Genomic DNA, 26,527 nt, shown 5'->3' with positions numbered 1-26,527 from the left:
GAAGCAAGAACACCTTTTGGCCCAGATTGGAGCAAACCTAGACTTTATTGACTGTCCTCCATCCCAACTCATTTGGTGAATCCTTGTGGTAGAGAGGGTGGGAGCCCACATCCCTCATTGGCCCAACTTTTAGGGCAGATGTGGGGTTGACTTCGAGTGGAGAATAGAGCTGGGGGCAGAGGCCCCTCAGATTGCCTCGACTCCTTTGGGGCCACAGCTGTACTCTGGCCCCAGAACAGCTGGCATTGCTGTGAGAGTCAGGGAGCAAATGGACACAGGTGTCTGCCATCCTCTCAGGTTGTCTTGCTCACGTGACTCCATAAAGGAGTCTTTGGGAGTTATAGGCAAAAGACTGGTTAAGATATAAAAAGATCTAGTCTGAGACTTTGGCAGATAAGCAGATACCATTTAAAAGTTTTGGAAGCAGTTTTGTTCTTCTCTCATGTGTTTCTACAATATGTGTAGATATATAATTAAATTTATGTATCTCCCCCCTTTTTAATTAAACAGGAGCAGACTATATATGTGCATAGGGACTTTGCTTCCCTTTGCTTTTTTTACCTTTTTATTTTGAAATAATTATAGATTCACAAGAAGTTGCAAAAATAGTGTCCTTCACCCAGTTTCCTCTAATGTTACATCCTACGTAACTTTAGTACACTATCAAAACTAGAAGATGGACATCAGTGCAGTGTGTGTGTGTGTGTGTAGAGTTCTTTGACTTTTTTTTTTTTTTAAGATTTTATTTATTTATTTGACAGAGAGAGAGAGCACAAGGAGGCCAAGCGGCAGGCAGAGGGAGAGAGAGAAGCAGGCTCTCCGCTGCCCATTGCAGGGCTCTATCCCAGGACACTGGTATCGTGACCTGAGCTGAAGGCAGACACTTAACTGGCTGAGGCACCCAGGTGCCCTGGGTTCTATGACATTTTATCGCAGATGTGTGTTTATGTAGTCACCACCACACTCAAGATACACGACTGTGGCATCGCCACAAAGGTCTCCATCAGCTAACCATTTTTCTAGACATTTTGCACGCCCCTCCGCCCCACCCCGAATCATTCCCTAACCCCTTGGAACCATTAAATGCTTTCTGTCTCTATAATTCTGTCAATGATAAATAAATGAAATCCTACAGGATGTGATCTTTTGAGATTGTCTTTTTTCCACCACTCAGCATAATACCCTTGAGATCCATCCACATCGATGTCGTCGTGGTGTCTATCAATAATTTGTTCCTTTATATTGTTACACCAGTAGCCATGGTATGGATGTTTCACAATTTGTTTAGAACAGTTTGTGAAGAACAGTTTGATTGTTTCCAGTTTTGGGCTATTTTTTTTTTCCAGTATTGGGCTATTACCTATAAAGCTGTTACGAACATTCATGTACAGATTTTTGAATGAACAAAAAATTTTTTAAAGATTTTATCTATTTATTTGTTATAGACAGACAGAGAGCACACAAACGGGGAGTGGCAGGCAGAGGGAGAAGCAGGCTCTCTACTGAGCAGGGAAGCAGTGGAAGGCAGATGCCTAACTGATTGAGCCACCCAGGTGTCCCTGAATAAATTTTTTTCTCTAAAAAAAAAGACCCAGGACTGTGGTTTCTGGACCAAATGTAAGCATATGCTTAATTTTTAAAGAAATTGCCTTGGGACACCTGGATGACTCAGTTGGTTGAGCGTCTGCCTTCGGCTTGGGTCATGATCCCAAAGTCCCGGGGATCGAGCCCTGCTCAGTGGGGAGTCTGCTTCTCCCTCTGTCCCTCAACCCTCTCTCTCTCTCTCTCTCTCTCTCACACACACACACACACACACACACACACACACTCTCTCTCTCTCTCTCTCAAATAAATAAATAAATAAATCTTTAAAAAAATAAAGAAATTGTCAAACTGTTTTCTAGAGGGGCTGTACCATTTTTCATTCTTACCAGAATGTATGAGAATCATTTCTCTGCTTTTTCACCAGCTTTTGATGTTGTCACAATTTCTAATTTTAGCCATTCTGGTAGGTGTGGAGTACTATCTCACCGTGTTTATTTTTTTTTTCCCCTTCCTTTCCCTAATGGCTAGTGATATTGAAAATCTTTTAATGTGCTTATTTGAGATTTGTATGTTTTCTTTGGTAAAATGTATCTTAGTGTTTCTTGCTCATTTTCTAATTGGATTGTTTGTCATTTTATTTTTGAGTTTGAGAGTTTTTAAAAAAACATATTCTAGAAATCAGTTCTTTATCAGATATGTGATTTGCAAATGTTTTCCCCTATTGTAGCTTTCTTTTAATCTTACAAACAGGATCTTTTGAGAGCAAAAGTTTTTAATTCTGGTGAAGTTCAGTTTATTGATTTTTTTCTTTTATGGATTATGCTTTCAGTATTCCGTCTAAGAACACTTCAAGCCCTAAGATGCCAAAGATTTTCCCCTATTTTTTTTCCTAGAAGTTTTACAGTTTTATATTTTACATTTAAGTCTGTGGTTAATTTTGAATTAATTTTTGTGTAAGGTATGTGGTTGGGCTGTGATTACCAGAATTCTAAGATGGCCCCCAAGACCCTTCTCCCTGATGTGCCCCTACCATGTAATTAAGCTCTTCCTTTTGAGGGTGGGCAAGACCAGTAAATACAGGATCATTTTGGATGGGCCTGACCTAATCAGATGAGGCTTTTAAAAGAGGGTAAAGTGAGGGAGATGCTCTGTTGCTAGCCTGGAAGAAAGCAAACAGCAATGTTGAGAAAGGAGGGGTCCATCCAGCAACAACATGAGGCAGTCTTTAGGAACTGAGAGTAACCGTGACTGACAGCCAGCAAGCAAATGGAGACCTCCATTCTCCAGCCTTCAGGAAAGAAATTCTGCCACCAACTTGAGTAAGCTTGGAAAAGACCTTGAATCTCAGACAAGTCTGTAGCTGCATTTGACCCTTAATTTCAGTGTGCTGAGGCCCTGAGCGGAGCACCTTGCTAACCCAGGCTAGATCTCTTTGGTATGGACTGGCATATCACTTGGTTCGTTTTTTAGACATAGACGTTCCTATAAGGTGTGTTGAAGGAAAGGAGGGAGGATTTCACAGTGCATAGGGGCTGGGAGGGGTATCCTTGCTGGTTTATTTACTTGTGCGTTTCAATATGAACTGTTCAATGTGGCCCGTCTGTTTAAGTGAATTTACGGATTAAAATATTTTACATGGTGTAATCTTTACAATAGTTTGCAGTGAGTTAAAAGGTAGTCTTTAAAATCTTCTATATAAGGTGGTTCTTTTCCTGTGATAAAGTGCTTCAAAGTACTCTTGAACTTAGTATGAATTATGCAATTTTCTTTAACAAAAAGAGAATGATTCCAAGTCTGTAGTTGGACCTTCTCTTTGATGGCAAGGGGCTGTCAAGAGCATTTTATTTAGAAAATTATTTTAAAAACCCTCCCAAACAAAACACGTTCTTTTACATCAAGGTAAAGTGACATATGTAAAAACAGCAGTGACAACAGCCAAACTAACTGCTTTATTGAAGGAGTTTTAGGAAGAAAGCATTATGAAAATAGTGTTTGAAAATATGTTTAGAATTCTCAACTTTTTTTCTAAAAACTATCTGAATTTATAAAAATTCATTTAGGTACACGTAAAAAGTTGTGAAGCATAATTTCCTAACCAAAGTGTGTGTTTTGAAACTTTGTTAGAAATATGATATATTTAATGTAAAGTGTATTTGTTAAAGGAAAAGTGAATTGGGGGAAATCGTAGGGGGAAACAAAGCATGAGAGACTGTGGACTCTGAGAAACTAACTGAGGATTTTGAGGGAGGGAGTTCGGGGGTTGGGTAAGCCTGGTGGTGGATATTAAGGAGGGCACGTGCTACATGGAGCACTGGGTGTGGTGCATAAACAATGAATTTTGGATTACTGAAAAAATAAAATAAAAAACGAAAAAAAATAAAGTGTATTTGTTAAAATAAAAACCATGGCATATTTAAAGAGCAATTGATGAATTCAGGGAAGTTGGAAATTTTCTAGCCCAAATTCCTTAAAGCTTTTGTTTAATTGATGGGATTGAAACATGAGTGTCTTGATTCACAGCACAGCCAATGGTGCCCTTTCTGTCACCTGTGCCTCATCTTTCCTTGTTTTTTAAATATTTATTTATATGAGAGAGAGAGAGAAAATGAGCCCAAGTGGGAGGAGTTGGGGAGGGAGAGGGAGAAGCAGACCCCCGCTGAGTAGAAGGCCCGATGCGGGGCCTGATCCCAGGACCCCGGGATCATGACTTGAGCCAAGGCAGGTGCTTAACTGACTGAGCCACCCAGGTGCCCCATGCATCTCATCTTTTAGCCATGTTTTGTGGGAGTGGTGCATGTGGGGACTCAGAATTAGACTTAAGAATTAGACTCAAAATGAGACAGCAGTTATCACAGAAAGTTATACAAGATTTTTGAAATTATAAAACATATTTCTTTAACTGAAAATCATTAATAATAACTTCTTATTGAGAATAGAAGGTCTCAGGGATATTATACACAAGGTTAAGCCCACTTCTTACGGCTGGTTATGCTTAGCTTCAAGCCCTCGTGTGGCCTGTTCCTTCCTTTGCTTGTAGTTTGTGCAGGGTTTCTGCAAAGTTTTGTTTATGGTCCTTTCTACTTTCTATTCCTTATTGATTCCTCAGAATTCTTGTTGGCTGGTGGCATTCTTAGCAGCTTTTAAATACACACACATGTATGCAACGCACATGCACACACACACATACTCAGTGTGCAAAGGAAGGAGGTGGCTGGTGGTCAGCCATCTTGATACAGTCTTTCCTCCACAGCTTTCCACTGGAATGTCAAGGTGAAACAAATAACTGGATGGGCCGGAAACCAAACATCCAAACTGCAGAGCCCAATCCAGATCTTAGACTGGATCTTGCCTGGGAGAGCATTACTGTCTGTAGACTGCTGGCAACAGGCCCTTCAGCTCTCATTTTCTGCCTTTCCCTACGTTACTAAAATATTGAAAGGAGAGCAAATGAGCAACCTTACCAGAGTCACTTATTGATAATGAAGAAAATAATTTTCCTTTAATTCCAGGTATTCATCAACAAAATTTGATACTAAAAACTATGAGTGTGTTATCATGGTAAGATTTTCTTCCTTGAGAATGACATAATGATTCACTCAGATGTGGAACTTCAGAAACAAGACAAAAGAGCAAAGGAAACAAAAAGGAGAGAGAGGAGAGGAGAGGCAAAGGGAGAGAGAGGAGGAGAGGCAAACCAAGAGACAGACTGTTAACTCTAGAGAGCAAACTGATGGTGACCAGAGCGGGGCTTGGTGGGAGGATAGGTGAAATCCGTGGTGGGGATTGAGGATGCTGGTGATGTATGGAAGTGCTGACTCTCTATACTGTACACCTGAAGCTAATATAACACTATGTTACTAACTGGAATTTAAGTAAAAACTTTTAAAAAAAGGACATCATAAATGGGAGCTGTTTTATTATTAGTGGGCAGTTCTGTTTTGTTTTGTTTTTATTATGTTAGTCACCATACAGTAATCATTAGTTTTTGTTTTTTTTAAAGATTTTTATTTATTTATGATAGAGAGAGACACAGTGAGAGAGGGAACACAAGCAGGGGGAGTGGGAGAGGGAGGATCAGGCTTCCTGCAAAGCAGGAATGATGCAAAAGTTGGGTAATCATCCTTTCTGATGGCTGAGTAATATCCCATTGTGTATATGGACCACATCCTCTTTATCCATTTGTCTGTTGAAGGTCATCTTGTCTCTTTCCACAGTTTGGCTATTGTGGACATTGCTGTTATGAACACTGGAGTACATATGGCCCTTCTTTCCACTACATCTTTAACTTTGGGGTAAATACCCAGTAGTGCAATTGCTGGGTCATAGGGTAGCTCTATTTTTTAACCTTTTTTTTTTTTTTAAAGATTTTATTTATTTATTTATTTGACAGACAGAGATCACAAGTAGGCAGAGAGGCAGGCAGAGAGAGAGGAGGAAGCAGGCTCTCTGCAGAGCAGAGAGGCTGATGCGAGGCTCTATCCTAGGACCCTGGGACCATGACCTGAGCAGAAGGCAGAGGCTTTAACCCACTGAGCCACCCAGGTGCCCCTATTTTTAACTTTTTAAGGAATCTCCATACTGTTCTCCAAAGTGACTGCACTAGCTTGCATTCCTACCAACAGTATAAGGGGGTTTCCCTTTCTCCACAACTTCCCCAACATTTGTTTCTTGTCTTGTCATTTTTTGCCATTCTCACTGGTCTAAGGTAGTATCTCCATGTGGTTTTGATTTGAATTTCCCTGATGGCTAATGATGATGAACATTTTTTCATATGTCTGTTAGCCATTTGTATGTCTTCTTTGGAGAAGTGTCTGTTCACGTCTTACCAGTGGGCAGTTGTGTTGTTAGAAAGTAAATATTCATTGGCCTCTAAAATTCTTTAAATTTGAAAGGGCTTTAATATTTCAATATGTATAAAATAATAAATGTATAAAATATTTAATATTTAAAATGTTTACATTTAAAATGTTTACATTATGTCTAACAATACCCATCAGAAATATTAAATCTTTGGGGCATCTGGGTGGCACAGTAGGTTAAGTATCCGACACATGGTTTTGGCTCAGTTCATGATCTTGGGGTTGTGGAATTGAGCCCCACAGGCTCTGTGCTCAGTGGGGAGTCTGCTTCTGCCTCTCTCCCTCTGCCCTCCCCCTCTAAAATAAATAAATAAATCTTAAAAAAAGAAATATTGAATCTTTGCTATATGAGTTAAAGTAATAATTTTCCTAATTTGATCCCATTATCATTACTAACAGCCAAAATTTACCTGATGATTTACTATGTTTCAGACAGGTAAGGTCTTTCCAGGTTTTAATACTCCTTTAATCTTCACAAAATCTTTATAAGATTGGAATTATCATCCCCATTTTATGGGGATTTATTATATTCCACATACTTGGTATATCCATTTTACATGGTATATTTATATGGTAGATAGGAATGAAGTATAACTATAGTTATATTTAAAGGGAAATATTTGAGGTTTTTGCTTCCCAGTTACTCAAAAATATAAATAAAAAGTTTGCTCTTTTGGCTTCTAGGCCTCGCGACATTTTCCATTAATCTCTTCTCCTGACATCAGGTTCCCAAAGATCCCATTTCTCCCGAAATCCAGTTTTGAAGTTAGCCTAAATTACATAATAATATGTACATAATGAATTATATAAATAATGTAGTGCACAAGTGACAGTCATCTACTGTATCTCAGAATTTTTTGAATTCTGAAAACACACTTAAAATGGCTAAGGTGTGGAATTTTATGTGGATTCTTTCATCTTGTTATGTTGATTATAAGCACTCAGATTATCTCTGTAACAAAAGCCTGTTCTTATCCAGAAACCATCTTTTGTTCTGTTTCTCCGGGAACTAGATAAGCCCCGCTGAGATACAGGTCTCAAGGCGTGGCCAAAATCCCTACTGGCCAAGGCCAAAGATGACAAGGCATAAATTCTCCAGTGCTGAATTCTCCAGTGCTGGGCGCGCTGATCACAGTATCATGCTGTTCTGTCGTTGCTTGCTAATATAAAAAGACGTGATGTTTTAGTACAGGACAGAGGTGTGTTGTGAAGGGTTAGACCTTGGGAGCTTGATACGGAAGTCACTAGGTGCTCATCCCCGCCCCCCGCCCCCCGCCGTCCCCGCTCAGTTGATTCAGAGGATCATTTCCACTTCTCCCCAACTGACACCTTTCTTTCCTATTAAAGAGTTGGGTTTTTCACTGGAATCCTTTGTTACGTAGTTTGAATCACTTCTTAATATTGGCAGTTAACGTTCTTTATTTCTCAAAAGGTCTGGTGCTTCTTGGAGTAACTGTGATTTCATTGGCAACCCCTCTCCCCTGACCATGCTATAATGTACTGTTTATGCATGAAACATGCTTGCTGTATTTACCACTCTTCCTTGTTGTTCTGAAAAGATATATAAGCGTTGTAAAAAACCGCTTTCATCTCTCAAATGCAATACTGCTTTAAAGATTTTAAATGCCTAATATTCTAAATCCTATGCAAAAAATCAGGGGCACCTGGGTGGCTCAGTGGGTTAAAGCCTCTGCCTTCGGCTCAGGTCATGATCCCAGGGTCTGGGGATTGAGCCCCGCATCTGGCTCTCTGCTCTGCAGGGAGCCTGCTTCCTCCTCTCTCTCTCTGCCTACCTGCGATCTCTCTTTGCCAAATAAATAAATAAAATCTTAAAAAAAAATCGATTATCATTATATTCTTTTTAGTGTTATAAAGAATAATATGTGGTATCTCTTAATTGTGCTGAATATTAGGATTTAGTTATTAAAAGTAGATCAAGGAAGGAGCCAAAATAATTATGACTTTTGGTCCATCCACCATATAAAAATTTAGATGTAACTCCTCAAAAAAGTATTTTATTTTTTTTTAAAAAGAGGTTTGAAAGAATATCATTTTTTTCTTGAAGAGTATCATGTACATGAGAATTCATGAAATATGTTTCTCTAAATTTAGGATGTGGGATAATTTTTGAAATGTTGAGGTTTTTATCTTTGACTATTAGAAGCCAATTCTCTTGTGCCTTAACAGTGAAATAATAATTCAGGAGCCCATACTGACAGAAGAGTACTTCCTTTTTTTATTCAATAAGCGCTTATGCATGTTTTTGTACCTTTTATACATTTTAGGTCCTTATCCAACAAGAACATATGTATGCAAACCTCCTATCACAGATTGTCTCATTAAGATCTTAGTGGAGAATTTAAAAATAGAACTGAAGTAATACTACAATGAGATTCAGTGAGAGTGAGATTTTTGGAGGGCTTTCTTACACAGATGCAACGTAGTTGAAGGATGAAGAGAATGGCTTTGCCTTAGATTTTTAATTACCTGAGACTTACAACAGTTTTGGAAGTAGGCAAGAAAATGACCTTTCTTCCCATTTCGGGGAGGGAAAGAATGGAAGCCCAGAGAGATGACATGGCATTGCCCAACAGAGCAAGGCTGAGTAAGCAGCAGAGTGGGGACTGGACCGAAGTAGGACTTGTGATGTCTGGTCTACCACCTGGTGAAGATGAATGAATTATGGGTAGAGAGACACTTGGCATAGGAAGAAGCAGATAGGATTTTATAGTTTCTGGTTTTTACATACCTTTGAAACCCAGAGAAATATTTTGTGTTAGTATTAGATATAAGCTCATCTTGAAATGACTCAAAGTAAGGTAGAGATGTTCCCAAACATGAAGTCATACCATGCTCCTTCAGTGTTGGGTAATAGAATTCTCTTTTGTGTATTCTGTCCTTCTGTGCCTACAGCTGTGCTCTCACTTCTTTTTTCAACTTGAACAAAGTATAGTTAATAATTCATACATTAGAGTGTTAAGATTATAGTTCCCCAAATATCTTCATCCTTTCCTATAAGGTATTTTATGCCAACATATGGCTTCAACTTGGGGTTTTTAAAAATCTTTCCATTCATTCATTCATTCATTCATTCATTCAAACAAGTGCTCACTGTGAGCCACTAACATCCCTGATGATACAGAGATGATTAGGCATAGTATCTGGAGCTCCTCAGTGTAGTAAAGAGAAACACGTAAACTAATACTTTTCTGCTAAAGCAATAAGCATTATGATAAAAGTAAGCATGAGGGAGGCCCCACAGAAAGCTAGAATAAATGTTAACAGTGCCTTTGGGTTCAAAAGAGGTTTCTTGAAAGAGATGGTGTCCGAGCTTAATATTTTAGGGCAAATAGGAATTTATTAGGAGAAAAGGTGCGTATTTTCTTACTTTTACCTACAAGTAGTTAACCTACTTCCGTTTCTCAGACATTGTATACATTGTTTCTTATTCTTTGTTCACATTATTTCATGTGCATTCAGAATTGCTCAAATATCCAGTTTCTCAAAGCTTTTCCAAATCAGACTCTTTGGATTGAATAGAATTTAGAAATTCTCAGATTGTCTACCATTTTACTAGTTTGTTGCTGTGGTTAGAACATTTTTTTTCTCGTAAATAATACAACATTATCTTTGAATATATCTTTGAAATATTTGTTTTTTGTTATATTTGAGGTATTTTGAAAGACTTATTAAAAAAGTTGTGATAGTGTTCTTGAACTTAAAATTCACTACTGGTTGCTTTAGAAGAAAAAGTCTGTAAAATATTAAAATGTTATACAGGGGTTTAATGATCCCCCAAATATAACTTATTTAGAGGGGAGAAAAACTTACACACACCTGTATTTTATTATACATAGTATAACACATGAGCAGTCCTCTGTTATATGAATGAACACAATTATGCTTTTTTGTATAATGTAAGAATCACATTATTTACTCTTAAACAAATTACAGGATTATTTCAGCTCCTTTTGTTTCAAACCATTTGTTTTTTTAGGTGGACTGAAAATTTTACTAACTCAGCTCATTTTGAAATATCTTGCTTATATATCCATCTGTTGTATGTCTCAAGATTGAAATTTAGGTCAAATTACAACTTGAATTTAACTTCACAAAGAAAATAAGTGTGCCATCTTTAAAAATTGCTTTCTAAATTTTAAACACAATAGATCAAAGTACATCTCATTTAAATATATACTCTGGAAAAGAAGTCTCAATTATTTTCTCCCAAACTTTCTTAAAATAGTCCCTGTTCTCAATATAAAATGTGAGAGTTAGCTTTATTATTTGAAAGAAAGATGAAAAGTTGTTTATTTTAAAATTTTAATGATTTTGCTTTCAAATTATGGAAATTCTTCTTTGGGGACATCTTTATTTGAATTGTATGTGACATTATATTTATTTCTTAAGGCCATGATTAAAAGTTTCGTGGATGTCTACCAGCTTGCAAGTGCTAGAATTGCTACATTAGAGAAAGAAATGACATCTCATCGAAGTCACATTGCAACGTTGAAGTCAGAACTTCACACGGCTTGTTTACGAGAAAATGAAAGTTTACAATCAGTAAGTCCTACAACATTGCTTTTCTTCTTTGTGTCTGGGGTCACAAGTTTACATTCATATTTTCTTGTTCATGAGATTTGCCAATATATATAATTTAGGGTAAGTGATCAATCAAGCAATGTGAAATTGTTAGTGTGGAGAAAATTTTGAAGAAAGAGAGGCAATTAATTTTTCCATTGTATCACGTATAAAGATATGCGCACTGTTAGCAATGCTAAAACACCACATCAAGATTCCTTTGTGTTCGGCAGCCCAGCTGACAGTTGGATTGGGCAGTACGCATAGTTAAAGCTTGCAACTGTCTGAAGATTCAGTGTGTCCCATTAAGACAGAATATTATTAATTATGCGTATAACCAAAATGGTAATTAGAACATGTGATTATTCTCTGTAGAAAACTAGACTTATCCATAATACATGCCTAGCTAAAGATGCATGTTGTGATTCATCTATATGATTAAAATTCAGTTTCAGCAGTCATTTTTATGTCTTAAAATTTTAGCCCATGATGAAATTTGGGCTCATTTAAGAGTAAACAAAATTTTCTTCATTTGAAATACGTGTTTGGGGTGTATCAAAAAATGAATAAAGGAACCAAATAAACATTTAAAACATTTCCTCCAAAGGCAAATATATCAACAGTGAACTTCAGAAGGTTACCAATCACTGGAGTGCCTTTTTTCCTTTTTTGGCCTGATTATAATGACTCAGGGTGACTTGTAAGGAAAAACAATATCACTTTTTTTTTTTTTAGATCCAGTGCAGTAATTTATTTAAAAACAAAAACAAAAACTCAGTACACCAGCACACCAGTAGCCTAGTCAAAAATTCCACATTTTGAAAATCTAAGTCTTTTTAAAAAATATTTTTGCCTTTGGCTATTAACCCTTTTCAACTGATACATTCAACAGAAGAAGACTTAGTATTAAAGCAAATAGCTGCGTGGCTATGGGTTGGTTCTATGGCCCCATTAGATCTCACCTCAGGTGTCTGCATCCCAATGAAACCTTTATGACCATCATATTCAAAATTGCAGCTACCAACCATTCCCCACCCCCAAATTCTTTGTCTCATTCTCACCCCAAATGGCCTGTCTACCTTACACCTTCTTTGCTTTCTTTCATTATAGTACTTATTCTTGATTGGCATAAATTGCGTTGTATTTATTTGCTTATTATCTGTTCCCTACTCTCATAGAATATAAGTTCCATAGAGACAAGCAATTTGGGGTATTTCTTCTCTGCTCTGACAGCGCTCTAAAGGCAAGAACAGCCTTGCCCACAGTAGGTGCTTAACTAATGTCTTGTGAGTGAAAATACTAGCACTACATCCAATAAAATGACCAAACCAATAATTTGGGACCTGAGATGTTGAGTTCAATTTAAAAAAAAAATGGCTGTTAATTTCTTAATGAGAGAGTAGTAAATTTGATCTCTACCAAGATAAATTAAAATGAAGAGGAAACCTATTTAAAAAATTAAAGCATTTGAAATTTTTTCTAGCCTTTCTGTGAAACATACTTACATTTCTCCCTGTGAATGCTCTGGTCCCGTTGGTTGGTATTTCATTATACTGTCTAGGTTCCTTTAGCTTTATTGGGTCATATACTATACTACTATTGTTTGTTACTGTTATGCATATAAAAGTAAATACTTGCATTTTAAGAAAGGCCACACTTGATAAGGTGGGATTGTTTCCCCCTGGATTAAAAAAAAATTATTATTATTTTTTTTTACCAATTATTGTCCTACTGATGTCTTAATGAAAGTGTGCCTGTCTGTCATCATAAAACTCTACTCCCCAACCTTTCTCCTCCACATCTGTAAGGATATGCTCATCATCTTGTTTGTACGAGGTGGTTTTCACCCTGGCAGTGATTCTCAAAAGGGGACGTGTGTCATGTGAAAAACCTCCCAGCAGGTTATGATTTGTCGTTCTAGGAAAACGCTGCCCTATCCTGTGTCCCTACGGGGTGTTTACTCTGATCTCTTTCCTTGGTTGAGACTTAGGATTTTTGAAACAGCAATAAGTTGCTATAGTAATTTTATTTTTCAAGACATTTGTGTATGCATTTCAACCTTGAACTCCTTAAGAACTCTCTGGGGGAGGTGGAAAGAGCCTCAGTCTTTTCATAGTATTTCATAGAGGAGAGGTGATAGAGTTTCGTAGATAGGAGCAGAGGCTTTTGAATTATACTCATTAGGAATATAATCAAGTGTAAATAACAGAAAACCTGATCAACGTAATTTGAAAAATCCTGGTTCTGTGTTTTTTCTTTTTCTTTTTTTTTCCTCACATAGCAAGAAGTCTAGGTGTAGGTCGCTGTTGTCCTGTGGCTCTTGGTGGTTTAGCTTCTCTGTGATTTCTCTGCTACTCCCTCAGTATCATAAGACAGCAGCCAGCTCTAGGATTTATAATCACATTCAAGTTATGAGGATGGGATGGCCCAACAATATTTGCTTTTTGTATATAATAAAGCCTTAGAAGGCTTTTCCTTTAAAAACCATTTAAGTGTATTTTACATAGATTTAATTTAAATATTTATAAATTTTAATATACATTTACTAGATAATAGATAGTAAATATATGGAAATATATTTATTTATATATTTTAAAAAGGAAAAGCCTTCCAAGGAAGCTCCAAACATATTTGCACTTACATCCCATTGGCTGGGCCATGTGGCCACTTGTAGCTGTAAGGTAATGAGTCAAGGAACAAGGGAATTAGGAATCAATAGTGTGTGCTAATAGAAATCAATAAATCTGGATTTAATTTCAATTCTGTCAATTGCTCATTGTGTGGCTAAGTAGGGTCTTCATCTGTAAAATGGGGTAATGGTCCCACTCCTTAACAGAGATGCTGGGAGCTCCAGTGAGAAGTGTTGAAGCACTTTGCTTTGTACTTACTGAGTAGTCAGTCCAAAAAGAAAAAAAAAAAAACCAAACAGTTGGCTTTTTTTTTTAAGATTTTATTTATTCATTTGAAAGAGAGAGGGATCACAAGTAGGCAGAGAGTCAGGCAGAGGGGGAAGCAGGCTCCCTGCTGAGCAGAGAGCCCAATGCGGGGCTCGATCCCAGGATCATGACCTGAGCTGAAGGCAGAGGCTTAACCCACTGAGCTACCCAGGCACCCCGGCTATTATTTTTATCACCATTATCTTGATAGAAAGTAATTGGATTGCACCACAGGAAAAGATAATTTACTAACCTACCATCTTCGGTTGCAAACCCTGTCATTTTGTTCTGCCTCCTACTGTAGCCTTGAGCTTGTGATTCCTCCTCTGTGATCACCGTCAGTATATTCCAGTGACTGAGCTCTCCACCCTTTCTGCAGCCCGTATCCCCTCCTTTCATTGACACATTCTTGAAAAGTAGTCCACTTGCTTCTTCTGTATTCTTGTCTCCCATTCATTCCTCAGCTCTGCTGCTATCTGGCTTTGGAGTCTATCATTACACTGAAACTATTTTCTCAAAGGTCACAAATAGTTTTCTGCTTGCTCCCATCCATTAGTTCCTTCTTATGCCTTTTAATCTTTCTTCAACGTATGAAGTTTTTAACTACTTTCTTCTTTAAATGCTCACCTCCTTTGTTTCACTTGTTATTGACTTTTTCTTCTTTGACTTTCTGGTCTCTACTTACTTGAGCTCTGCTTTCTTTGTATTCTTTGTATTCTTGCTTCTTAATTTTTTCTTTATCTGTTAGTTCAATATTTATTCAGCATCTACTCTAGAGCAGGCATAATTCTGGTCCGAGGGACATTATGTGAACCAAAGCAGACAATCCTGCTCTTGTGAACTTAAAATCTAACAATGGAAGAAATTATTTTCATATAATCACTCTAATATGTAATTACTAACCAGGATAAGTGCTCTGAAAGAAAAGAACTGAAGCATGTAAGAGTTTTTGAAACAAATGAGCTTACCATAGACTAAGGTAACAGCAAAGCTTTTTCAGGGTCAGTGATGCTTGAGTTAGTATCTGAAGACTGGGTAGGAGTTATGCGGAAGGACAGTAGTGGCCCAGATCAGGAGGAGGAATGGGAACATCTGGAAGGCCCTGTGAAGGACAGAAGAAATTGAGAAATACCAGTGGGGCTAGAATAAAGAAAGCAGAGCCAAGAGTGGCCTGAATGAGGGAAGGATGGTCTGGAGAGGGACAGAAGTCAGACTTTTTCCTCCTTGTTTTAAGAGCAAGGGAAAAGGCATTGGAAAACTTTAAAGAAGGAGTGACTTTCTCAGATTTGGTTTTTTAAAAAAGATCCCTTTGGCTGTTGTGTGAAGGAACAATTGGGTGTGAAGAACAAGAGAAAGGGGTATGTGAGATAATTCCTGGACTTTTTCCTTTTGGAAATGGATCAATGATCTCATTTACCGAGAGAGAAACAATGGGAATAGGAAGGAATATTGTGAGTTTAGCTTTGAGTATGTTGAGTTTGAGGTACCTCTCAGACATCCAATTGGAGAGATCAAAAACGCTGCTTGATTGGGAATTTAAGCCAGATGCCAACCAGGAGGTATACATTTTAGGTCATTGCCATATAGATAGGACTTGAGGCTGTTCGCAAGAGTGAGACCATATGTAGGGATGGTTTATAGAGTAAGAAGAAAAAAAGGCCTAGGTATGAATCTTGAAAAACTCCAACATACAATGCTTGAGAAGAAGAAGATAAGGTTGGAAAGGAGGCTGTGAAGGAATAGGCAAAGAGGTCAAAGGGAAACCAAAAAGGTGTGATGCCATGAGAATGGAGTGTTTTAAAAAGGGTGGCGTATCGATAGTGTCATATGCTGCTGAAGATCAAGCGAAAGGAGGATTGAAAATGGCCTTTGGATTTAGTGGATGGAGGCCCTTATAACCTTAGCAAAGGCTCTTTCAGTGACAGATGGAGAGATAAGTGAGAGTTGACCAGAAAAGAAAAAAAGACAGTGAATTTAAACAACCATCTCAAGGATTTAGCTGTTAAGTGGGAGACTGGGATGGAGTATTCAGAGCAGGTTCAGGGAGTTATATCTAAGATGGGAGCGAATTAATCATGTTTCAATATCTTCTTAAACCTAGGCCTCTGAAAGTCTGGTTTTGGCCATGTTCACTGTACTGTCTACTTTTATCATTTCAGTTTTTTTAAAAGATTTTATTTATTTATTTGAGAGAGAGAGAGAGAGAGAGAGAGAGCATGACATGGGAGAGGGTCAGAGGGAGAAGCAGGCTCCCCTGCTGAGCAGGGAGCCTGATGCGGGACTCGATCCTGGGACTCCGGAATCATAACCTGAGACTATGGCAGTCGCTTAACCAACTGAGTCACCCAGGCAGGTGCCCCTAACATTTCAGTTTTTGCTATTTATACTCTAGGTGTTTTTTGACTAGTGTTTTATGATATCTATTTTTCCATCTTTTTCTTTTATCCTACCTGTCTTTATATTTATAGAGGGTTTCCTGTAGAAAGATGTAGTTCAGTTTTGTTTTGTCTAACCATTTGATAATCTCTGACTTTTAATTGGGTGATTAGACCACATACATTTAATATGATTATTGATATTTTTGGATTTTTATTTACCATTCTATTTGTGTTATGGGGACAAGTGCAAGAAGACATGGTTTCTGCTCTTGTGTGTTCCTCTTCTAACAAGGGAAACAAACACGTAAGCAAATCACAAAAATAGTTATGTGTAAAATCTAGGGAGCACAGACAAAGGAGGCATTCATTCTGCCTAACGTTGTCAGTAAAAGATGAGATGTTTGCAGGAGCTTTTGAAGAACGCACAACAATCTGACACCTTGTTAAGGGGGAAGACCAATGAAAATTGCTATTTTACTTGATTTGACAAATAGGCCTTATGGATAGAACATATGTTTAATGAATTAAATGATGGAAGAAATTTTTTTTTGTTTTTGTTTTTGTTTTTTTCTTTTTAAATATTAGAAGATGTACTGTTGCTTTAGCTCCATTCCCCCTCTCAATTAAAGACAGCCAACCCACCCACCCAGTCTGTACCCACTGGAACCTGACACTGCTTACAACAGTCACACCAAACCCCATCTTCCCAATCCATTCTCCCACCATCCAATCCATGCCTTATACTCTATAATCTGACTTGATTCTGCCTCTGGCCTTTTTGCTATTGATGTTCTTATTTGGTCTCTCTAGTATTTGCTATTTAGGCTGTTCTCAACACTCTAGCTCTCATTTCTAATCCCCGCCCAACCCCCATCACCTCCTTCCCATGGGCCTTCATCTAAGGTTTTAGAGTCAAGCAGGCCTGAATGTGCATCTTGTCTGTGTTATTACCCATACAATACTCTAGGCATCATTTTCTACATTTGTAACGTGTAGATACAGTTGCCTACATTGTAGGGTGGGGTTTGAGGATTAAAGACACTGTCTGGCATACTAGTAGATGCTCAATAAATTTCACAATACGTTTCATTTAATAAATCTAGTAAAACATTTTCTGATAGTTACATATACTTCCCACAGCTAAGCTTTACATATAGTTTTAAAAAATACATGTATCCATGAGGAAACCTTTTGACAAGGAGGCAAAAGAACTAAAACAACCCATTAATCTGTGCTTTTAGCTCACACTAAGTCCGGTATTAATGACAGTTGCTGTTATCACTTATTTAATGAACTGAGGGCAGTCCATGTATGTTCATTAACCATCTTTTCTAGCCATTTAACTATGTGAGAATGAAAAATAGATATTCATTATTAATAAAGACCGATACATCATGGGGTTGTGATGCAGAGAAAGAGATTGATCAGACTGTAGATGTGAATGGTCTCTTTAGAAACTTTATCCTTCTTAAGGTGACATTTTCATTTTTGTCCAGCAACAGACACTAACAACGCTGGAGTGCATCTAGGGCTCTCCTCCGACGTGCGCTTGCCAGTATTTTCACATTTTCAGTATGTTGGTCTTTGACCCATTAACGTAGGGCTGCTCTGGGGCTTTTAGCTGGAGTAACAGTAACCAGGAGGGGCTTCCGGGGAAGAGATTTTGAGTCACAGACAGCCCAGGAGAGACCAGGGCAGCAGAAAAAGCCAATTACTTGTGGGTGTTTGGGGACCGGCACACCCGCGGCTGGGGAGAAACACGTGGCATTTCAGTCTGCGAAACACGAAATGCCAAACACAGACATGCTGCTCTGAGTTATAATGCTGCAAGCTAAAGTATTGTTTTGCCTCATTTCCACTCTGTGTTTAACCAGTATGTTTTTAATTCTATGCTACTTTTTTTTTTTTAGATTTATTTATTTATTTGAGAGAGAAAAATAGAGCCCTTGGGAGGGGCAGGGGGCAGAGGGAGGGAGAGAGCCAAGCAGGCTCTGTGCTGAGCGTGGAGCCCGACACGGGGCTGAATCCCATGACCCCGAGATCACAACCTGAGCCAAAACCAAGAGTTGGTCACGTAACCAACTGCACCACCCAGGCGCCTCTATAGTACTTTCTTTATGAGGAAATAACAAATTACGAATTGGAGGAACATTTCAGTTAGTATCTTTGCAGGAAGATATCTTTGCCTATTGTTCAGATTATGTCAGATTTGACAGTTGTCAAGTGGTATCATATTGTTAATAAAGGTCAAAGATTTAGATATTTTGGTTATAAGAATCCCCCGTCTCTTAAGTTTTCAAATAATTTTTTGCCACATTTGTTTTCATTACATTTCTTGAGAAAGGAAGGATTATTTGTCTAGTATTAGTGTTGTGTGGTTCAAGAAGCCAACAATTTAAGTAACTTACTCTAGTTAAGTTGCTCTCGTAAACATTTAAACATTTCATCCCGGTTGATTCAAGATGTTTACTATTGAGATTTTTAACTATTCAAGAAAAAATCATTTTCTTAAGGGAGCCCTAAGCCGTGACTTAATTTGAGAGAGACTGTGCAGTGCTGTGCAGTACAGATAGTGGAGCCTTGCTGCCGGGTTTTTACTTAGAACCCAACAGATTAGAATCCAAGGCCTCTGTTTCCTTGTTTGGTGCTTTCCTATGAGAATGAAGTATGGATTAAGGGAAATCTCGGGGCGCCTGGGCGGCTCAGTTGGTTAAGCGTCTGCCTTCGGCTCAGGTCATGATCCCAGGGTCCTGAGATGGAGACCCGCATCAGGCTGTCTGCTCAGCGGGGGTCTGCTTTTCCCACTGCCTGCCCCCCTGCTTCTGTTCTCTCTCTCAAATAAATAAATAAATAAATAAAGGCTTTAAAAGAAAGACAAATCTCTACCATCATGGCACTTCAGGTAGTGGAAAATGCACTATGATACAAATAATTAAAAAGAATGATGTTGAGGTCAAATCACAGAGCGCTGTGAGAACACAGAGCTTGGGAACCTGAGGGATGCTTGGGATGCCCCACCTGAGGAATTGAGATTTTGGTTAAAAACATGAAGCAGTGGGTATTACACATAACTAATGAATTGTTGAACACCAAATCAAAAACTTATGATGGACCATATGCTGGCTAGCTGAACCTAATAGTAAAAAAACCCATGAAGACTAAGTCTCACACTGTTAGAATGGCTAAAATCAAGAACACAAGAAACAACAAGTGTTGGTGAGGTTGTGGGGAAAAAGGAACCCTCATGCACTCTTGATGGGAATGTAAGCTGGTGCAGCCACTTTGGAAAATAGTATGGAGTGTCCTCAAAAAGTTAAAAACAGAACTCTACCCTATGATCTTGGTAATTGCACTAATGGGCATTCATCCAAAGAATATGAAAACACTAATTCAAAAGGGTATTTGCACCCCTATGTTTATTGCAGTATTATTTACAATAGCCAAAATATGGAAGTAGCCCGAGTGTCCAGGGGTAGATGAATGGATAAAGAAGATGTAATGTATATATTCAATGGACTATTAGCCACAAAAGAATGAAATCTTGTCATTTGCAACAATACACATGGATCTAGTGAGAGTATAACGCTAAGTGAGAGAGGTCAGTGAAAGAAAGAGAAATACCATATGATTTCACTTGTATGCAAAATTTAAGAAACAAAACAAAGACAAAAAAGGAGACAAACCAAAAACCAGACTCTTAACTAAGAGAACAAACTGATAGTTACCAGAGGGAGGTAGGTGGGGGGATGGGTAAAAGAGGTATAGGGGATTAAGAGTACACTTATTTATTTTTTCCAAAGATTTTATTCATTTATTTCTCAGAGAAAGAGACAGACAGAGAGAGAGAGAGAGAGAGAGAGCACAAGCAGGGGGATCAGCAGGCAGAAGGAGAGAGAGAATCAAGCTCCCGGAGAGCAAGGAACCTTATGGGAGACTTGATCCCAGGACCTGGGATCATGACCAGAGCTGAAGGCAGATGCTTAACTGACTGAGCCACCCAGCCATCCCAGGAGTACACTTATGATGAGCACTGAGTAACGTAGAGAATTGTTCAATCACTGTATTGCACGCCTGAAACTGATTGAACACTCTGTTAACTACCTAGAATTAAAAAAAATAGTAATAACTTAAGTTAGGAGTTGACAGGGGAAAGCAGGGGATGCTCCAGGAATGGAAGGCTGTCTGTGTGACTGGAGGAAAGCCAATGAGATGGAGAGATGAGCTGGAGGAGGGGCCAGATACATGCGGCCCTAAGCGCAATTCTCAGCAGGCTGGGCTGACTGTGACGTCTCCCAACAGCTCCATTGCAAACGTCTACTGCCTTTGCTTTATGTATTTACTATTTATTCTCAAAGGTCACTGACATTTGATGCTATAACAACTCTCATTGGACTCTTTTGCTGAATACTGCCTTACTTAGATGCTCATTAAATTCTCCCATATTTTTATCACAAGCTCCAGCCCCTGTCTCTGAATACTAACAGAGCTAAATAACGGAAACATAAAATATCACTAAGTGGGACAGACCGGTCAATGTGCAGACATTTTCCTTTGATCCTTGACATACATATCCAGACTTTTAAAGGTTTCTCATATTCCAGAAACTCAGGCTTTGGTTGGTGCAGTAAATAGGGACCTGAAGGTTAATAATGCATATCCCATTGGCCACACACCTCCTTTCTAGTCTTTTAGTTCTCGTATGATGAAGTTTAAAAAGAGCTACTTTCACGATGAATGATGTCTAGATAGTGACTTAGGGGCATGATATCCTAAATTCTACATGTATATCAACATACACACATAATATACTTAATTATGTAAAAATATAACATGTCTATAGTAATAGACGTTTTATGTTAGATATATTAGATTTTATATATAAGTATAAATATAAAAATATATTTTTATAAAATATGTGTTATATAAATATAATTATATATGTTATATAAATATTACATATTTATATAGTTCTATTCCTCACTGATGAAATACTGAGAGGGCCAAGCGTGGAGTGGCAGGAAGGAAAGTTTCAAACTCAGACCATTACCATCAATCAGTGAATTTTCTGTACAATCAGCTTGTAGAAAATACAGATGGTAATTCGACAGTCTAATGCTCTAATTATTTATATTGGTTGTTCAAAGAGTAGCAGTGATTGACTATGCTTATGAGTATCTCTCTTACACTTTCATCTTTCTTACAAAATTGGGTTCTTTGAGGGCTTTAGCTGGCTGTTAGATTCTCAGAAATCTCCCCTTCAGTTTTCTGCAAACAGTTCAGACTCACGGGGGTCCCAAACTGAACATGGTCTTCACCTCTGTCGCTCCCCATTTTCCCACATTCTCCATTCCCTATGTTCCTTATCTCTGACATAACTATCCACCTTGCAGCCCGAGGCAGGAGCCTAAACGTTTGTCCCACTTCCTGTCCACCACCAATATTCAGTCACTCACTAAGTCTCCCTGTTTCTACCACCACAGATGCCTAGGTCCATTCTCACCTTTCTACCCTTGTGATCACAGTAACTTTTCTTTGTGTCATTGCAGTGGTCTTCCAGTGAGTTTCTGCATATGTAGTTTCCCCCTTCTGTCTGCCGTGCTTTAGTGGCAGGCGTTACCTTTCTCACACACAGATATGGGAAGGCCATAGCTTGACTCAAAACACATTTTGGCTCTAAACTTTCTTCCTGATAGAGTAAAAATTCTTTATTATAGACATTCAGGTATATGCTGACTCCATCTGGCTTTCAGTTCATCTCCCCGTTGGCAGAAGTAAGGGTTCCCTTTGTTATGCTCATTCATCACGGCTTTTATCTATCTGAGCACCATATAGTGCTCTGGCTTATGTAATCACGTAGTTGTATAGGTATTACCATATTGTGAGTCTGTGAGGTCATGTCTTACTTATTTTTAAAAATTCATTATAATGATCTGATTTAGGAAGTGCCCAGTTGATTTGAATTGAACTTAATTGGGAGAATACTCCTTCAGTAACTTTTATTCAATACATACTTGTTATGGAACATATGTACTTTGCACAAACCATAATTCCCCCCTAATTTTTCCCACACAGAATTTTCTGATATTAATTCTCATCGAGCTATGTTTCATATGCTTCTCTATCAAACACTTAATGAGAATGAATAGAATATTATTGTGTATTATTATATCTATGATAAAAATTTTAAGTACTTTCAAATAATATAAATTGTACATTTCATTTCCTATTCACAAACAAAAACAAAGACCCAAAATTATTTGTGACAAGGAACACTTTTTTCAGCATACTGCTTAAATAATTTTAAACTTTGTCAGATTTTTTTGGGACCCCTGCTTCTGTATGTTTACCCTCATACACAGAAATTGACCAGTTTAATACCTTTTACTCACATGGTGGGTACTCAGTAAATGTTTTCTGATAATGGTGGTATACTAAATTAAATTGAACTGTGCATGGGTCTGCCAAAAGTAAGAGTATGAGAGGTTTATTTCTGAGGTGGAAAGCTTATTTTAAAAAAAGTATTTTCTTAAACCCTTACCTCATACCATCTATGAAAATGAACTCAAAATGAATCAAAGAGCTAAATAAAAAAGCTAAAATTTTTAGTAAAAATCAGAGATAAATTATGAGCTTAGATATGGCAATGGATTCTTAGATATGATACCAACAGCATAAGTGACAAAAGAAAAAATGGACAAATAGGACTTAATCAAAATTAAACACTTTTGTACATTAAAAAAATACCCCACAGAGTGGGAGAAAATATTTATAATTATATGTCTGATTGGGATCTAATATGTAAGGTACTCAACAACAAGAAAAGACAAACGAACTAATTTTTAGAATGGGCAATAGACTTGAGTAGATACTTCTCCAAAGAAGATATACAAATGACCAATAAATACAGACAAAGATACTCATTGTCATTAGTCAGTAGGGAATGGAAATCAAGACCATGACGAGATACCACTTCCACTGGCGAAGAATACCGTAAAAAAAAAAAAAAAAAAAAAAAAAAAAAGGAAAATAACAAATATTCACAGCAACACTGTTCACAGGAGCCAAAAGATGGAAACAACCCAAATGTCCATCGATTGATGAATGGATGAACAAATGTGGTCTATACTCAGTCATAAAACAGAATGAAGTACTGATACATATTACAACATGGACATTCTCTGAAAACACTATGCTAAATGAAAGAAGTCAGGCACAAAAGGCCACATATTATAGGATTCCATTTATATGAACAGGCATGTTCTGTCTCCGTAGAGACAGAACACGGATTAGTGGTTGACAGGAAGGAGAAGGAAGGAATGGAGAATGACTGTTTCATGGGGATGGGGTTTTTTTTCGGGGTGATGGAAAAGTTCTGGAGCTAAGAGGTGGTGATGGTCACAGAACACTGTAAATACACTTGAGTCATTGAATTGTAGACTCTAAAATGGCTACAACGGTAAACTTTATGTTGAGTGTGTTTTACCACATTAAAAAAATATTTCTTTTCAGTCTTGGGTGGTATGGATTGGAAGCTAGATTTTTGTTTATACCGAGTGGCAACATGTTGTGCTAGGAAGCAGCATGACAGGGAATCAGAGGAGACACAGGTTCCAGAACAATCTTTGTTAACAACTCACCGTAGAGGTTTGGGAAATAAATCACACAATCTCTTTGGTCTTGGTTTTTCCTGGCTTTAAAATGAAGGATTTCAAGTAGATAAAATCTCAGTTCCCTCTCAGTTCTAACATTCTTCAGCTGAAGTTACCAGTACTGATTTTCACTGTTTAGATTCTATGTTTCATTTCGTTCTTGCTTCAATTCACAGCAATGAAATGAGCGCCTGTTTCTAAATTTATAACATAATTATATTTCGAGTTTGGTTATATTCGATACCAATAACCCATTTATAAATGTATACCAGTTCTATAACTCTCACAATATAACTTGTAACAAGGTAGTCAGAAAGTCCCCAACGTAATCTGAAAATGTATTAGCGTATTTGCAAGGAGTATTTCCTTTTTCATGCAAAGTTTTTTTGATATTTAATATGTTAGGAATGTGAACTTTTAACTCGTCAAACTATTGTAACATATTTGAAAATTATAGTAATTTGATTAAAATGTTGCCTATAAGGCAAAAGGTTTAGTTAATAGAATCCATATGTAATTAAAATGCAGAACTAAATGTAATCAGACTCCAGTGACTAGTGCCTTCGTATTGATAGTTTTACAATGGCCTCTGGGGTTGAAAGTTTAAATGTTGCAGAATGCCACAACACCGTAGAAAACAGCCTCAGCTGGCAAGTTCGCTTTCTAAAGACATCCACAGTTACCGGAGGAGATGTGCGTAACGCATCGTGGATTTTCATCATTTTAGGAATCTCTTTGGTTGGCAGGTGGTAGAGGCACGTGACCGGTGTGCTGGTGGAGAACCCCACTCGGCCATGCTCTTCTATAAACAGCCCGAAATGAAGGTCCCTGCTTGGAGCCGAGGCATGGCCTTCTTTTTTCTTTCTCTCTTTCATTCTTTTTTTTTTTTTTAATAACAGGGTTGCTTAATTTGAGTGAATTCATTTGAATCATATGAAATTTATAGACACAACACTCTGCACCAAGCCACAAAAAAAGTCCAAAAAAATTTTTTCCTGAACTTAAAAAAATTATTTTCTCTGGACAGTTTTAAGAGTCGACATCCTGTGTTAGAGCTCTCTAATCATCACCAGCACAATTTACAATCAGAACACACAGAGAGCCGGTTTCGACCAGCTCATCTGTTGATGTTGGCAGGAACCCTTCATCTCACTGTGTGCAGCTGCCACTCGAGAGTCGGGGGGACTCAGCGGAGAGCCAGAGGAGGGAGGGGTGCAAGGCTGGTCAAGGCATGAGTGCGGAGGCCTGCTTCATTTCAACAGTTGTATGTTGCTTAAAAAAAAAAAAATAGTCTTTTAATTTTACTGCCCCTCCTTCTTTTTAACCTGAAATTAAACGAGGACCTCTCGTGAGCCACTGCGCTCCAGGCATAAGAAATTGTAATGTCTGGCTTGCAGAAACTGTCCCGTCAAAATGTGCTTCTGATTAGGTGGCTTAATTACAGCTGTGAAAACAATGTTGATTTAGGCCTCAAGATTCCAGGGCATGTCAGCCGTTACTAGCTAACCTTGGACAGCATCCACCATTTTAAAACTCTGTACCACTGCAGTCACCCTGCTTGACAACTTTTTATTTAGGCAGAGAAGTTGCCAGAAGCAACACATTTTTATGCAAAATGTTGTTCCATGCGCCATCCCGACTGCGCCGCCATGAGCGGTCATCAAGGAGATAGTCAGTTTTGCGCCTCGATCAAGAACGGGGGAGTTCTGTATGTAAAAACAGTAAGTTTTGAACAGTATTTTTAAAGGGTTGACTGACATAAGAATTAATTTTAATTCCTTTAATTCAGTTTTATTTCAAATCCAGCATGTTAGTTTAACCACCCAATTTTATTACACCTAAATTTTCCTGACAGTTTCATTTGCTGTGAGGAAATAAAATTGCAGTTTTTTTTTTTCCAACAGGGGAAATAATGGCCAGTTTTAAAAATGTTACGTTTGAAACTTCCCTTGCCTCGAGCTGGTTCAGACGCAACCTCAGTTTACTTTTGGAAGGAAACGAAGCTCATTAAATAGTTTTTAATATTTTAATATAAGTATGTTTTTTCATAGTGAGAAAGCTTATTAGGCTCATGTATTTACACCTGCAGGGGAAGTGAAAGACTTAATAATTAGATGGTTCCAATACTTTGGAATTTTCAGTGCAATTGTCACTGACATCATAAATATTGTAACTACATATTTATAGCAGTTCCCATTTTGTTGTATTTCAGGTGTCTAAAACTGTTAACACGCTCTGAATGATTTTTTATTTGTCAATATTTTAAAAAGGGAACATCAGATAGAAAGCAGTGCCAAAAAAGGAAGGTGGGTAGCTGGACAACAAACGTAAGGAGTCGTAATTCTCATAATAATTTTGGAAGAAACTTGTGCTTAAAAATGCATGATTTATGCCAAACCGAATACCCAAGAGAGAGCTAAATGATTTCTTTAAAATGAAATCTCCCACACCCAAGACATTAAATCCAACGAAGTGGGTGGTCAAGACACATCTTTTTCTACTAGTCAGACTCATTGAACGATTGACTGACCGGACCGCGTATAGACAAGGCAACTTTTGTTCAAGTTGAATTAAGAGTT

The 26,527-nt window shown here is 37.9% G+C and overlaps 1 protein-coding gene across 5 annotated transcripts in view; it reads left to right on the top strand.

Annotated features, from left to right (window-relative positions):
- CCDC171 (coiled-coil domain containing 171) overlaps positions 1-26,527 on the top strand; it is a 288,246-nt gene that overhangs the window by 235,825 nt on the left and 25,894 nt on the right. For all 5 annotated transcript variants that reach the window (XM_032880558.1, XM_032880557.1, XM_032880556.1 and 2 more), the window contains one exon: positions 10,815-10,967. In XM_032880558.1, the coding sequence (XP_032736449.1) occupies positions 10,815-10,967 (153 nt within the window). The remainder of the gene's footprint in view (positions 1-10,814; positions 10,968-26,527) is intronic.

The sequence above is a fragment of the Lontra canadensis genome, unplaced genomic scaffold (assembly GCF_010015895.1).
Source record: "Lontra canadensis isolate GAN:19392208 unplaced genomic scaffold, GSC_riverotter_1.0 scaffold70, whole genome shotgun sequence".
NCBI lineage: Eukaryota > Metazoa > Chordata > Mammalia > Carnivora > Mustelidae > Lontra > Lontra canadensis.
The sequence above is the reverse complement of the archived record's forward strand: the minus strand, read 5'-3'. Positions and strand labels throughout refer to the sequence as shown.